This window comes from Salvelinus fontinalis, chromosome 30 (assembly GCF_029448725.1).
Source record: "Salvelinus fontinalis isolate EN_2023a chromosome 30, ASM2944872v1, whole genome shotgun sequence".
Taxonomy (NCBI): domain Eukaryota; kingdom Metazoa; phylum Chordata; class Actinopteri; order Salmoniformes; family Salmonidae; genus Salvelinus; species Salvelinus fontinalis.
The window spans coordinates 31,035,536-31,048,985 of NC_074694.1; the positions used below are offsets into that span (position 1 = coordinate 31,035,536).

The 13,450-nt window shown below is 43.2% G+C and overlaps 1 protein-coding gene across 9 annotated transcripts in view; it reads right to left on the reverse strand.

The window, feature by feature from the left end:
* Positions 1 to 493: 493 nt before the first annotated feature.
* The window catches only part of LOC129829026 (protein shisa-6-like), a 66,060-nt gene continuing 53,103 nt past the window's right edge, over positions 494 to 13,450 (reverse strand). For 2 of the 9 annotated variants that reach the window (XM_055890445.1, XM_055890442.1), the window contains 5 exons: positions 8,444 to 8,503; positions 7,202 to 7,222; positions 5,901 to 6,053; positions 2,735 to 2,838; positions 494 to 2,600 (listed from right to left, as the gene is read on the reverse strand). In XM_055890445.1, coding sequence (XP_055746420.1) covers positions 1,746 to 2,600; positions 2,735 to 2,838; positions 5,901 to 6,053; positions 7,202 to 7,222; positions 8,444 to 8,503 — 1,193 coding nt within the window. In that variant the 3' untranslated portion in view covers positions 494 to 1,745. Of the gene's footprint in view, positions 2,604 to 2,734; positions 2,839 to 5,900; positions 6,054 to 7,201; positions 7,223 to 8,443; positions 8,504 to 13,450 lie in introns of all 9 variants that reach the window. The other 7 variants (XM_055890444.1, XM_055890441.1, XM_055890446.1 and 4 more) reach the window with 4 other exon arrangements.

The following is a 13,450-nucleotide window of genomic DNA, read 5'->3' on the forward strand; positions in this document are numbered from 1 at the left end:
AATATTTATATATTTCTTAATTCCATTTTAAATTTGTGTGTTGGAGCTAAGAACACAAGCATTTCGCTACACCCGCAATAACATCTGCTAAATAGGTGTTTGCGACCAATAACATTTGATTTGATTATGATAGGGATAGGTGTGACCACCGCTGAGAAAAACAAGATCACTGTGTCATGGGAAAAATGAATCCCACCTCTAATTTGTGTTCTCTTAACTAATGAAATTATGTATTTTCATGTATTATCACATTTGGATTATTCTATGAGATATCACTTGATTGAATATGTACTGGCAAGGAAAGTCTAGCGTTTTCTAAACTTTCTCATGTGTAAGTGTATGAAAACCCCACCTTCAGCTCTCAGGCAGCCCTTTCAAACCCCTGCAGGTGTTGATTGGTCAGCTGTACCAACTTAAAATGATATGATTGACATATGCTATTTTTCATACACATTAACAAACAGAGCACAAATATAGTCATTTCAGAAGAGTATTGTCTGTTTAAAAAAATATGGATGGTTTATTTGACCCTACTGCAACAAGCATATAATCCATCACCATGTTTTTCAACTTCTCATATTAGTCAATGGAACACAGTTTACATCCAAATATGAACAGTGGTATATTTTTTTATCAACACATTCATTCACTTCTCATTCTACAAACATAGTTGAAAAGACACACATTATAGTATTCATTTATCCTGTCAAATACTTGGTTAAGTGGGTTTTCTAGTCTGAACTGATCACGAAACGGCGGTGGTTTATAACTTGTTCAGAATCTACTGAAAACATTAGACAGTCTAATACAAAAGCCAACCAGTATGGACTGGTCCATAATACTGCCTCTAGAATTATAGCTTATTTACAATAATCTATGAGCTAGCCATCACCGAACAAACTTATGAAAGAAAAAACAACTGAACAGAAACAGAGTATCTCATTAATTGATTGTGCTTTTTAACCCACTAAAACCAATTCTCCATTTTGTAAAAATGGAACACTTGTCTCAGACTGAGGGACCAATAAAAGTGCTAGTAACATTAGTTTTGATTTATTTCAAGATCTCTCTACAGCTATGCGTAAGACTGGCGTTACAAACGGTAGTTTCTATTTATATATTTATAAAGTTATTACAGGGCCGTCCCGGTTTCATCACCCGTGGTTGTCGTGTCTTTCAACAACACTTGTCTTGGAGACATCGATTGGATCAGTCCTTGTGTTTTACCATGCAAAGCCCTTTAGAGTTGCGGTAGAAGTTCAAAGAAGAAGAGATTTGTGTTGGACAGAAAGGCTGCCTGAGCCTCGGTGTTCTCATATAATCAATGTCCCCTCATATGAATCACACCCCAATTGTGTAGGACAAGTGGTGCTGGTGCTTAGGGCATAACAGGAATAACAGTAGAGTAGTTTGTCAATTTCACAGCACACTACCACAGCTGATCCATGTTTATCTGGAGTCAGTCTTTATGGAGTTTGTGTCTACAGAAGAACTCCAGTCTATTACAGTACAGTACTTGGTTCTGGTGAAGTCCGGAAAGGCAAAGAGATGAGGGTATTATCTTTTGATTGACTTAGCAGGAAACTAAGCTACAGAGTGTCATGTCCCACCTTACAAACAGTCAGTCTCTTCCCATCCCTTTCCCCCCACAAACATAATCCTTCCCATACTAGCGATTAGCTGTTAGCGAGTTAGCATTACCCATTGCCTCACTCCCAAGCTAGCCGTTAGCGTGCTAGCCAGCGTTAAACAGTCACTTCGGTCTTGCTGCCTGTGCGATAGTGCTGCTGCTGCTGCTGCTGCTGTTGCTGTTGCTGTTGGTGGTGCTGTTGGGGGATGTATTGGAGCTGCTCCACAGTGTGGGTCCTTCTAGAGGCAAACTGCTGCCTCTTATTAGTCGTGTGGTTCATGACTAGCGTGTTGGAGTGTGCCCCTGGTCCTGCTCCGCCTGCCGCTCCTGTGTTGTTCGAGGCACTGGGATGGGAGTGCATTTTGGTAATCTTGTAGCGGTCCATGAGTGGCGTCGTGGGCAAGAACACGTCCGGGTGCGAGATGGCGTGCGACATCGACTTGTCGTTGTTTCCCCGGAAACCGCCGGACACGCTGCCAACTACACCACGCTTTAGCGACATCATCATTTTGTCCGGCGAGATCAGAGGATCCTGAGATAGCAGGCGGTCTTGGGAGTACAAGCGGTCTTGCGAGTAGAGGCGGTCTTGGGAGAAGTGGCGGTCTTTAGGGTACATGTGGTCTTGCGATTGTAACAGCCTGTCTTTGGAGTACATGCGGTCCTTGGAGTACAGCCGTTCCTGGGACATCAAGCGGTCCTGAGGAAGCAGGCGTTCCTGGGACCTCAGCCTCTCAGCAGACAGTAGCTGCTCATCAGACAGGATTCGTCCTCCATGCTCGGTCATCCCCATCCCGTAGGAGATGCTATAGTCTTGCTGGGGGCCTCGGTGTGGGGACAGAACCCGGTCCTGAGACATGGCCCTTTGGACTCGGGGAGGCCTCTGTCTCCTGGGGGCCTGCTGGGCCTGGGGCTGCTGGGGTGGGGCCTGGGCCACCTGGGGCTGGGGGGGCTGGCTCTGGAGCTGCTGCTGCTGCTGGAGGAATGGATAAAGATACAGTCAACTCCTGATATATTCAACTGCTTGGGACTTTTGTAAATGCATGCTCTGAACAGGCACCATTGCATAACAAAATGCAGATTTATACAAATACGTAGATGCAGTACTTGTTCCTGGTTCATTTTAATGACGTGTAAGGGCAGGGTGCTTCTGGCTGCCAGGTCAGGGAGGTGACGCTTGCGGGTGTAGTAGTCGTCGACGTCTTTATCCGCTGTGGAGAGACAGAGGGAGACAGAAGAGGTGGATTAGGAGAGAGAAAGAGGGAGGGGGAAGGTAGAGAGAGAGAGAGTAAGAGGGAAAGAGAGAAAAGGGAAGTAAAGGAGATTGAATAGAGGGTCTGAACGTTGCTCCGAGAAAACGACAATCCTGGCCCCGTCTGTGATTCTACCGGCGTTTCTGGCTGTGGGCTTTCCAAAGTCTGTTAACCAACAGTGTCATACTGCATACACCACACAACAACGTCATACACAAAGGCTATTTGAAAGGACGCAGGATCACGTAACATGGATGAAGATTCATCTGCACGTTCATGTATTATCAAATCGAACATGGATATGGGTTGTGTCCAAGAACAGGTCTAGAACAGGTCTAGAGATATGTGCATGTCTCCAGATTGTCTTGGCAGGATGTGTGATATCACACCCTCACACCTTGTATGTGTTATAAAGGAGACTCACTGGGAACCATGCATCAACCATTAGTCATACGTACGGATTTTACATATTCAGACACACACAATCACGTGCGCTACACACACACCACACACACACACACACACACACACATATGTACACACATACACACAGATGTACAGGACACACACGCACACACACAAACATCCTGTCAAAAAAGATGTAAAGAATATACGCTTCATGGTCACATAAACTGGATAGTTGCAGTGAAATGTGTTGTTTTACAGGGTCAGCCATAATAGTACGTCACCCCTGGTGCAAATTAGGGTTAAATAACTTTCTCAAAGGCACATCGACAGATTCTTGACCTTGTCGGCTCCAGTATCCGAAAACAGCGACTTTACGGTTCCTAGCCCAACGGTCTAACCGCTAGGCTACCTGCCACCCATGACTAAGTAAAGCTCCGGCAGAAATGATATACTGTATATAAAAAAAATGGAAACCTTTAAAGTTCACCCCCAAAAAGACAGTTGTCTTCCTCGGAGTCTGTTCTTTTTCACTTTGGCTTTGAATGTTTTACTGCTAAAGTGAGATGGAGATGAACTTTCATAACATGAATCCGTTAATAATATGCATTATTCATGAATTAAAAATAAAACACTTCTCCAGAATCCAGAGAACAATAATACACCATTGTAGAATATATCCCGCTGTATAAATGATGGTCACAAGGCTTCTAATACACCTCAGGCTGATCAGTCCTTTCACACAAACGTCAATTAAGACAGGGCGCTAAAAGGGGATTGGCTAAAGTGTATTAACAGATGAATAACAAAAATATACATATATATATATATAGGCTTTTAATTGGCATGAAAATGATGTGTGTTATTAAATAAATGAGCCTAAATCAGTGAAATATACATATCCTTAATGAATAAAAGAGCAAATAAAAGTAAGATGTCATCATTAATTCTCTAAAGCAGTTTTTTTTTTTAGATTAGAGAAAAAATGTACTATGCATTTTAATTCCCTATGGGGAAGAAGGCAAGGCCAGTTCAGGCTGAAAAAATCATCTGAAAAAGGAATGAATGTGTGTGCAGAGACACACTGTACGCTTTACTTTCAATTTATACATCAATTTACATTCGTTAGTAGATGCTGAGATTTGCCATTTCATTATTCCAATAAAGGAGATGCGTCTCTATCTCGCCTATGGCTCTATCCTACATGATCTATCAGTAGAAAGATGCCTTTTGGCTATTTGCTGCTGCAAATGATTTGCTTTGGAAGCAGATAAAGACAGCTAGGCCGGGCTGGCACTGCCTGAGGACAGTTTTAGGTTTTAACATGGCGACAACATTCACCATGCATTTTCTAACATTACGTATTAAGACAATTTCCCAAGCAATGACATTTCCCAAGCAATGACATAGCATGTTCCAATCAATATGCAGTCCAATTTCTATTAGACAATAACAAGCACAAGACACACCTGAGACAGGCACATGTATAGCGATTTTCACCCACTCTAGAGATAGCAAGCACTGATGGGATCAGATCCTTCACTTTGGAATACATTTTATGGATTTCAAGTCTCCCCATTAGACCCTGTAAACTCAATAGGTGCTTTTTTTAGGTTGAATAGATCTTGTGTGTGTGTGTGTGTGTGTGTGTGTGTGTGTGTGTGTGTGTGTGTGTGTGTGTGTGTGTGTGTGTGTGTGTGTGTGTGTGTGTGTGTGTGTGTGTGTGTGTGTGTGTGTGTGTGTGTGTGTGTGTGTGTGTGTGTGTGTGTGTGTGTAACAGCACCGACTTTAGCCGCAACGACTTTGAATTGTAGACTACAATAGATTCAGATCTCTCCCTGTAGTCCCATGTGGCTCAGTTGGTAGAGCATGGTGCTTGCAATGTTAAGGTTGTGGGTGACTAGTATGAAAATGTATGCACTCCCCACTGTAAGTCACTCCAGACAAGAGCATCTGCTAAATTACTCAAATGTAAGTAGGACAGCCATGATGCAATTACACAAGCCTTAAGGAATATTTGTGTTCCGCTCAATATGAAGAGATGAACCCCAGCGTAGTATACTGAATCAATACAGAGCTGCAACTAGAGCATAGCACAGAGCTTAATGTGGTTAAATGCTCACACTGAGAAATGGTGGCTGCTGCTTTTCTAAAGAGACATCTTTAAAGAGAGAGAGTGACTGTGTGGTGTATTGGAATGGAATAGCAGTGAGGCATGGTTTTGATGAAGTTATGGAGGAGCATGTTTGATATGTGTATTTGTAAGTGTCTGTCCCCTCTCATCCAGACACTCTGTTTATGCCTTCAAGAGTCAGCACTTTCTGGAAAGGTTGTGAATGCTGATACACTGAATATTCGGACCCTTTCAGAAAAAGAGAATGTAACCTTCACTTTGACGTATCCTATCACTACATTTTAAGGGGCGTATGGTATAATTCTTCATAAACGTATGCCAGTCAAGTAAAGAGTCGAGAGACGAATGCAGACTTTTTAACATGCCAGAGTAGGCATTAACTTATGCATTAGAGTTTTTAACATGCAGGTCATTCAGCGAGGCAGAGGGAGCCCTTTCAGCGTTTCTGCTAACGGTGGACTGTGCTGTGGCGAGGACCTACTCAGTCTCTTGAGGGAGGAGTATCTGTTGAGGTCGGCCTTGACGGCGGCCTCGTAGGTGGGCGGCAGGTGGGACAGGCTCTGGAAGGAGCGCGAGGAGGACAGGTCGTATGGCTCCGTCTGCGAGGTCAGGATGCCACTCATCCTAGTGTTCTCTGGGGAGACACAGCAAAACAAACAAGATGGGAAATGGGCAGGCTTCCTAAAACATACCCGGAGTCAGAACAAAAGGCAACGCTGGTAGAGCACAGCTGCTGAGGAAGGGAGGGAGGGGAGTGAAGGGAGGTGATCATCTGACAGGAATTTGTTCAGGGAGCGTTTGGTGGAGTCTGGGAGGTGGGGGGTGGGCTGAAAGGAGAGGGGGGTTAGGGGACGTGGGTTGAAGGAGGAGGTCACTAGGCACTGTGGGATTGTTTGTCACGGAGGAGGTGACAACGGACCAACAACAACACCACATCAAACAATGGATGTCTGCTTCAGAGTGACCCTGATTGTGACAGTTTGTGTGCTGTGATCTGAGGAGGATGGGGAGTGGGGTGGGGAGAGGGGGTGGGGTGGGGAGAGGGTTAGGACAGGGCAGCAACCCGCTCATCAGACTGATGCGATGTGATGCCAGAGCGAGAGAGGGGCATACTGGGACTCTGGCCCCTCTCTCCCTCTCTTTCTCTCTCTCTCTTTGCCCTTTTCGTCTCAAACTCCCCTCTCTTCTACTATCTCCTAGCTCCCGCTCTCTCTCCCTCTGACTACTCTCTTTTCCCTCCCTCTCTGCATCCCCCTCCCCCTCTCTCTCTCTCCCCTTCTGGCTGTGAGTCTGTCACGCAGAGCAGTGGGCAGCAGGGTGCGGCTCAAGTCCTGGCTCCAGCGGCCAGATAAAAATAGAGGGACGGGTGACTGCTGCAGGAGAGAGTTAAAGTGGGGGGAGAGTTGAAGAGAGAGAAAGAGAAGTTTGAAAAGGACAGATGACAGCAGGGGTCCGGAGAGAACTGTGGGGGTGAGTTTTGGGAGGAGAGAGACCCAGCTGTGAAAGAAGTGTCTGCAATACACTCTCCACACTCTCCACACAGGGAAAATAGACTCATACTGTGGCATGCTGTTAGCTACTTCCATAACAAGAAACACACGTCACTGCTAAATCATCACGCACAGTACAGCCACACCACGGACTATGTGGACGGGGGAAGGTACAAAGGTTAAGGGTTGGTGAGTGTGCGGAAGGGTGTGGGGTTGAATGGAAGGGTGTGTGTGTGTTAGTTAATTTATGTGGGTTTATGTGTGTGTGTGCGCGTGTGTGTGTGTGACTTACCCCGCCTCAATGATCGGTGAGCTACCCCACCCAAGTGGAAAACAAACAGTTCAGAAACATGTTGATGGTGTGAAACAGCATTCAGACCAACCCAACTAACACACACCTCATTCAATGCCATCAGTCCAGTATTTACCTCTGGAATAAACCAATGATGTATATAATTTGTATGTATTTGGAACAGACCAAAATCTAATGTGCCTTTAGATATAGTAATAATGCACCTTATATGTGCAATGAGCACTTTTTTATACCCTCTTTAATTGACAGAAGGTCAGCAGTTGCTTCACACACAGAGGATAGCAGAGGTTGCACTAGCTACATAGACCAGCCTTATCGGAGCAATACAGAACACTGGCATACCAAGCCCTTTTTATGTGCTTGTGATCAAAGCGCGTTTGTTCGATGTGTTGTCAGAATGGATTTCTCATGTTTCCCATAGAATTCAGGGGTATTTCATTCATGGAACACTCATCTGGTTTAGCAGTGTGTAATGGAACACACATTGAGTTGACACACAGGAGCAGATGTGTTACGACTACAGAATCTCCTTAAAACGCAGCGGAAGCATTGGAGGGGAAGGCTTCTACACAGGGTTGAGCAGACACTGAACATCAGCAGAAGAATACAAGCCAGAGAGGCCAATCCAATGTTAAACAAACACAAAGAAATTGTATTTTCTCTCCTTTTCGTTCTTCTTTATCCTCGCCTCACCCTTTGTCCTTATGCAACCAGCACTCTTCCTCATATCTATTCATCAGCCTCTATCCCCCCTAAACCAGCTCTTGTGAATGAATAGAGAACATTGGCAGAAGAAAATCTGTAAATGTAATGAAGCTGGGGGTGATTTCCTCACAGAGAGCAGGGGTTACAGTAATAGCACTCATCTTCTAATGACAGGGCCAATCATCTGAGGTGGAATGTGTCCGATGGTCGAACGCTATAGCCAGGACACTGTGACCTTAAAAGGAGGTTCACTTGATGCCCAGCCAATCACATTTTCTTTTAGTAGGTGATAGACATTCAGTTGTTTTTTATTCACACATTTTTTGAGAGAATGGCCTGGTTTGGGAAAAAAAGTGATTTAGTGACATTTGTCTTTCTACAAATAACTGTGTGGCTCTGATTCATCATCCACACTAAGTAATGTACTGGGCATGAATTATAAGGAGTAGCCTTTGCTAGAGTGGATATTGGAACATAACCCTGTATCTGGATGCTAGTGCTGTTAGCTGTCCTTACCATTCTGGGTGCGTGTTGGGCTACCTAGAACCACATGGTTGTAGTTTTGCTGATGCGTACCTGTGAAAACAGCAATGGAGAGGATCATTCAATGTGCATGAGATAAGCATATCAGATATTGTATCTGATCAAAAGTAATGACATGGTTAATACAAGCAGAGAGTTAGAATTGGCATCATTAAAGGGATAGTTCATCACGAAATAAAAGCTTGTCAGATGTTTTCACACTTCAAAAGTGGTCTTTAAATCAATCTTAATAAAGAAAACACCTGACAAACGTAGATTCAGACAGAGAGAATCCCTTTAACATCTTCCAGCCAATGACATGGATATCATGGTGAAGCAAGATGGAGAGAAAACAGTAAATGATGAAGGACCGGGCAGGATGGAGAGGTGGAGACTGGAGTCATTGAGGAGAGAGTGTAGAAGAAGAGCAGCTTGTACACTGAGCATGTGTTATTCACCAACACACTGACATGGGACAAGAGTGCCCTTGTTCTTTCAAAAATTGCATTACTGAAAATGAAAAAGACACCATAATAAAATAATAATATATCTGAACATCTCATTTGAGTTTGACCGTTCTTTGTGATATTATGATCCGTCGATTCAGACATTTTGGGATGACAGTGAAGGTGAGAGTGCTTGGATGAACATGCTGTAACATTGCACCCCTCGGCACAAGCCCCTGTCACTTAACCAACTGTCCATTCAGACCATGCGGATTGTTTTGGGCTAAAATGAGATGGCAGAGATGGCAGAGAGATGGCCCCTTTAAAGATCCCATTGTGTTGAGTCAGGTGATGAATGGCAGCTATTCTGTGTGTGTGTGTGTGTGTGTGTGTGTGTGTGTGTGTGTGTGTGTGTGTGTGTGTGTGTGTGTGTGTGCGCATGCGTGCAGTGGTTGAAAAAGTACCTAATTTAATACTTCAGTAAAAGGAAAGATACCTTAATAGAAAATGAGTACATGAGTAAAAGTCAAAAAGTATTTGGTTTAAAAAAATACTTAAGTATCAAAAGTAAAAGTATAAGCAATTTCAAAAGCCAGGGCCACACTCCAACACTCAGACATCAAACAATGCATGGTTGTTTAGTGAGTCTGCCAGATCAGAGGCAGTAGGGATGACCAGGGATGAGTGCATGAATTGGACAATTTTCCTGTCCTGCCAAGCAGGGAAAATGTATGGAGTAAAAACTACATTATTTTCTTGAAGAATGTAGTGAAGTAGAAGTAAAGGTTGTAAAAAATATAAATAGTAAAATATAGATACCCCAAAAAATGACTTAAGTAATAATTTTACGTATTTTTACTTAAGTACTTTATACCACTGTGTGTGTGTGTCTGTGTGTGTGTGTGTCTGTGTGTGTGTGTGTGTGTGTGTGTGTGTGTGTGTGTGTGTCTGTGTCTGTGTCTGTGTGTGTGTCTGTGTGTCTGTGTGTCTGTGTGTGTGTGTGTGTGTGTGTGTGTGTGTGTGTGTGTAAGAGTGATCCAGGTGAAAAAGCAACGATACTGTAGATAGATGGAAGACACGCTGCCGAGTGCTGCCGGCGTGGCAACACATTGATTTGTCTGTGTGCTGTTGTTCCTGTTTAATAATGCATTAGCACCAACTGCTGTAGCGTCCATTTACATATGTCACGGTGCTGATAGGGGATAGATGACCCTCGTTCTCACATCATGGGTTTTAATATTTGTTATAAGATGGAATGTGTCATCAGATTATATGGCCGGTGGGCGCGTATGTGCGTATTTTATTTCTATAAAAAAGAGCTTGACCGTTGACGTCAGAGTTTGGTTTCTGAAGAGAGAGACTGTTTGCAGACAAAGTGAAGTCACAGACGTGAGGGCAGGGTTTGGTTTCTGGAGAGAGAGACTGTTTGCAGACAAAGTGAAGTCAAAGACGTGAGGGTTTGCTGAATATATGAATGTATTTAATGTTCTTGAAAATCATCAGACAAAAACACACACACACACACACACGCACACACATGCACTGTGATCTCCATTTTAATTACATTGTGCCAGAGCTGTAAAACCAAAACACTTTCCATTCACTTTTGTAGTTAATCCACACACAGTGCTGACACCCCAATCACACCTTTGAACTTCAGGCTTGGCCCCACACTGTCAGTGCCCAGATAGAGAAAGCACTGAGACCTCCATAGAGAAAGAGAGAGAGCCAGTACTGCAGAGCTCCCCATAGAGAAAGAGTAGACAGAGAGAAGTTCTGCTGAGCTAAGAGCCACTGCACTGCACTGGGCCCTAATTAAGAAGGAAGAAGGACCAGTTCAATGATCCCGCTGTAATTGGGGGACCAATTAGTTGTGTTAGAGAGAGACAACGCACACACACACACACACACACACACACACACACACACACACACACACACACACACACACACACACACACACACACACACACACACACACACACACACACACACACCACAGCAAGCACATTGGTTCCTTGAAAGTTGTGGAAACTTTTATATTTTTTGGTTTCACATTGTTTGTGGGAACAAAGTCATACCAGTAAAATGGATTTTTTTTTTTACGTTCTGGGAACGGAAGTGAACATTTTGCCTGTTCTGGGAACACTTATTTTTAGGTGGCAGGGAGGTTCAGAGAACATGTTAGTCTGGTTCCTTGAAAGTTTTCCTAGGAGGTTTTATAAAGGCTCTGAGAATGGAAAATATGTTCTTTTGAGGTTTTTGAATAACTTCCTTCACTGAATGTTTCAGTATGACTGCTAGATTATTCCAAGCACAGATAGGATTCATGAAAATTAATTTCCTTAGGCATTAATCATGCAAACACATTTATTTTTTATTGTGACACGGCATCATTGGGATTCAAACCTATAATCTTCTGTTCTCTATCCATGAAATTAGTCCACCACGCCACCAGGATGGAGCTAGCATGCCATGTTTTTGTACGCATATAAAGCTGTTCATTTGAGTATATTCAAACAGACCCCATTTCAAAGGAAACAAGCACTCATTAAGATCAGGTGTGGCCAATTAATGGGCGCGACCAACACACCTGAACACACTTAGGATAAAGAGGGTTTTGTTGATGCTGAGAACGGAATATATATGTTTTTAAATAACATTCTTACTAAAGTTTTCTTGTGGTTTTTATGGAGAGTTTTCTCATCATTCTAAGAAAGGAATGTTTGTTTTTAATAACATTATTAGAATGTTCTCTGAATGTTACTTACCCACGAACAGGACCAAGCCTGGAATGCTGAGGAGTGTCTGTGCCTCGATCTAGGTTTGGCTAAATTTAACATGGTGGTGTTAGCCTTAGCAATTTCACTAGAATAAAGACCTCCTCCATTCCTTTCATTATTGAAAGAGATTGTGATGTCTCACATCTCAAAATAGGGCTACTTAATGTTAGATCCCTCACTTCCAAGGCAGTTATAGTCAATGAACTAATCACTGATCATAATCTTGATGTGATTGGTCTGACTGAAACATGGCTTAAGCCTGATTAATTTACTGTGCTAAATGAGGCCTCTCCTCCTGGTTACCCTAGTGACCATATCCTCCGCGCATCCCGCAAAAGCGGAGGTGTTGCTAACATTTACGATAGCATATTTCAATTTACACCAAAAAAATGGTAGCGTTTTGCCTTTTGAGCTTCTAGTGATGAAATCTATGTAGCCTACTCAATCACTTTTTATAGCTACTGTTTACAGGCCTCCTGGGCCGTATACAGTGTTCCTCACTGAGGTCCCTGAATTCCTATCAGACCAGATAATATTCAAATCTTTGGTGACTTTGGTGACTTTAACTTCCAAAAGGCATTCAGAGCCATCATGGACTCAATGGGTTTTGTCCAACATGTCTCCGGACCTACTCACTATCACAGTCATACCCTGGATCTAGTTTTGTCCTGTGGAATAAATATTGTGGATCTTAACGTTTTTCCTCATAATCCTGGACTATCGGACCACCATTTTATTACTTCTGTAATCGCAACAAATAATCTGCTCAGACCCCAACCAAGGATCATCAAAAGCTGTGCTATAAATTCTCGGACAACCCAAAGATTCCTAAATGCCCTTCCAGACTCCCTCCACCTACCCAAGGACGTCAGAGTACAAAAATCGGTTAACCACCTAACTGAGGAACTAAATTTAACCTTGCCTAATACCCTAGATGCAGTCGCACCCCTAAAAACAAAAAACATTTGACTTAAGAAACTCGCTCCCTGGTATACAGAAAATACCCGAGCCCTGAAGCAAGCTTCCAGAAAATTGGAACGGTAATGGCGCTACACCAAACTGGAAGTCTTCCGACTAGCTTGGAAAGACAGTACCGTGCAGTATCGAAGAACCCTCACTGCTGCTCGATCATCCTATTTTTCCAACTTAATTGAGGAGAAAAAGAAAAAAAAACAAAAAAAAACAATACAACATTTATTTTCGATACTGTCGCAAAGCTAACTAAAAAGCAGCATTCCCCAGGCGAGGATGCCTTTCACTTCAGCAGTGATAAAGTCATGAACCTCTTTGACGAGAAGGTCATGATAATTAGAAAGCAAATTACGGATCCTCTTTAAATCTGCGTATTTCTCCAAAGCTCAGTTGTCCTGAGTCTGCACAACACTGCCAGGACCTAGGATCAAAGGAGACACTCAAGTTTAATACTATTGTCACGCCCTGACCTTAGAGATCCTTTTTATGTCTCTATTTTGGTTTGATCAGGGCGTGAGTTGGGGTGGGCATTCTATGTCTTGCATTCTATGTTCATTTTTCTATGCTTTCTATTTCTTTGTGTTTGGCCGTGTGTGGTTCTCAATCAGAGGCAGCTGTCTATCGTTGTCTCTGATTGAGAACCATACTTAGGTAGCCTTTTTCCACCTGTGTGTTGTGGGTAGTTGTTTTCTGTTTTGTGTATTGCACCTTGCAGAACTGTTCGTTTGTCGTTTTGTTGTTTTTTGGTTCATGTGTTCGTATTTATTAAAAGTAATATGGACACGTACCACGGCGCGCTT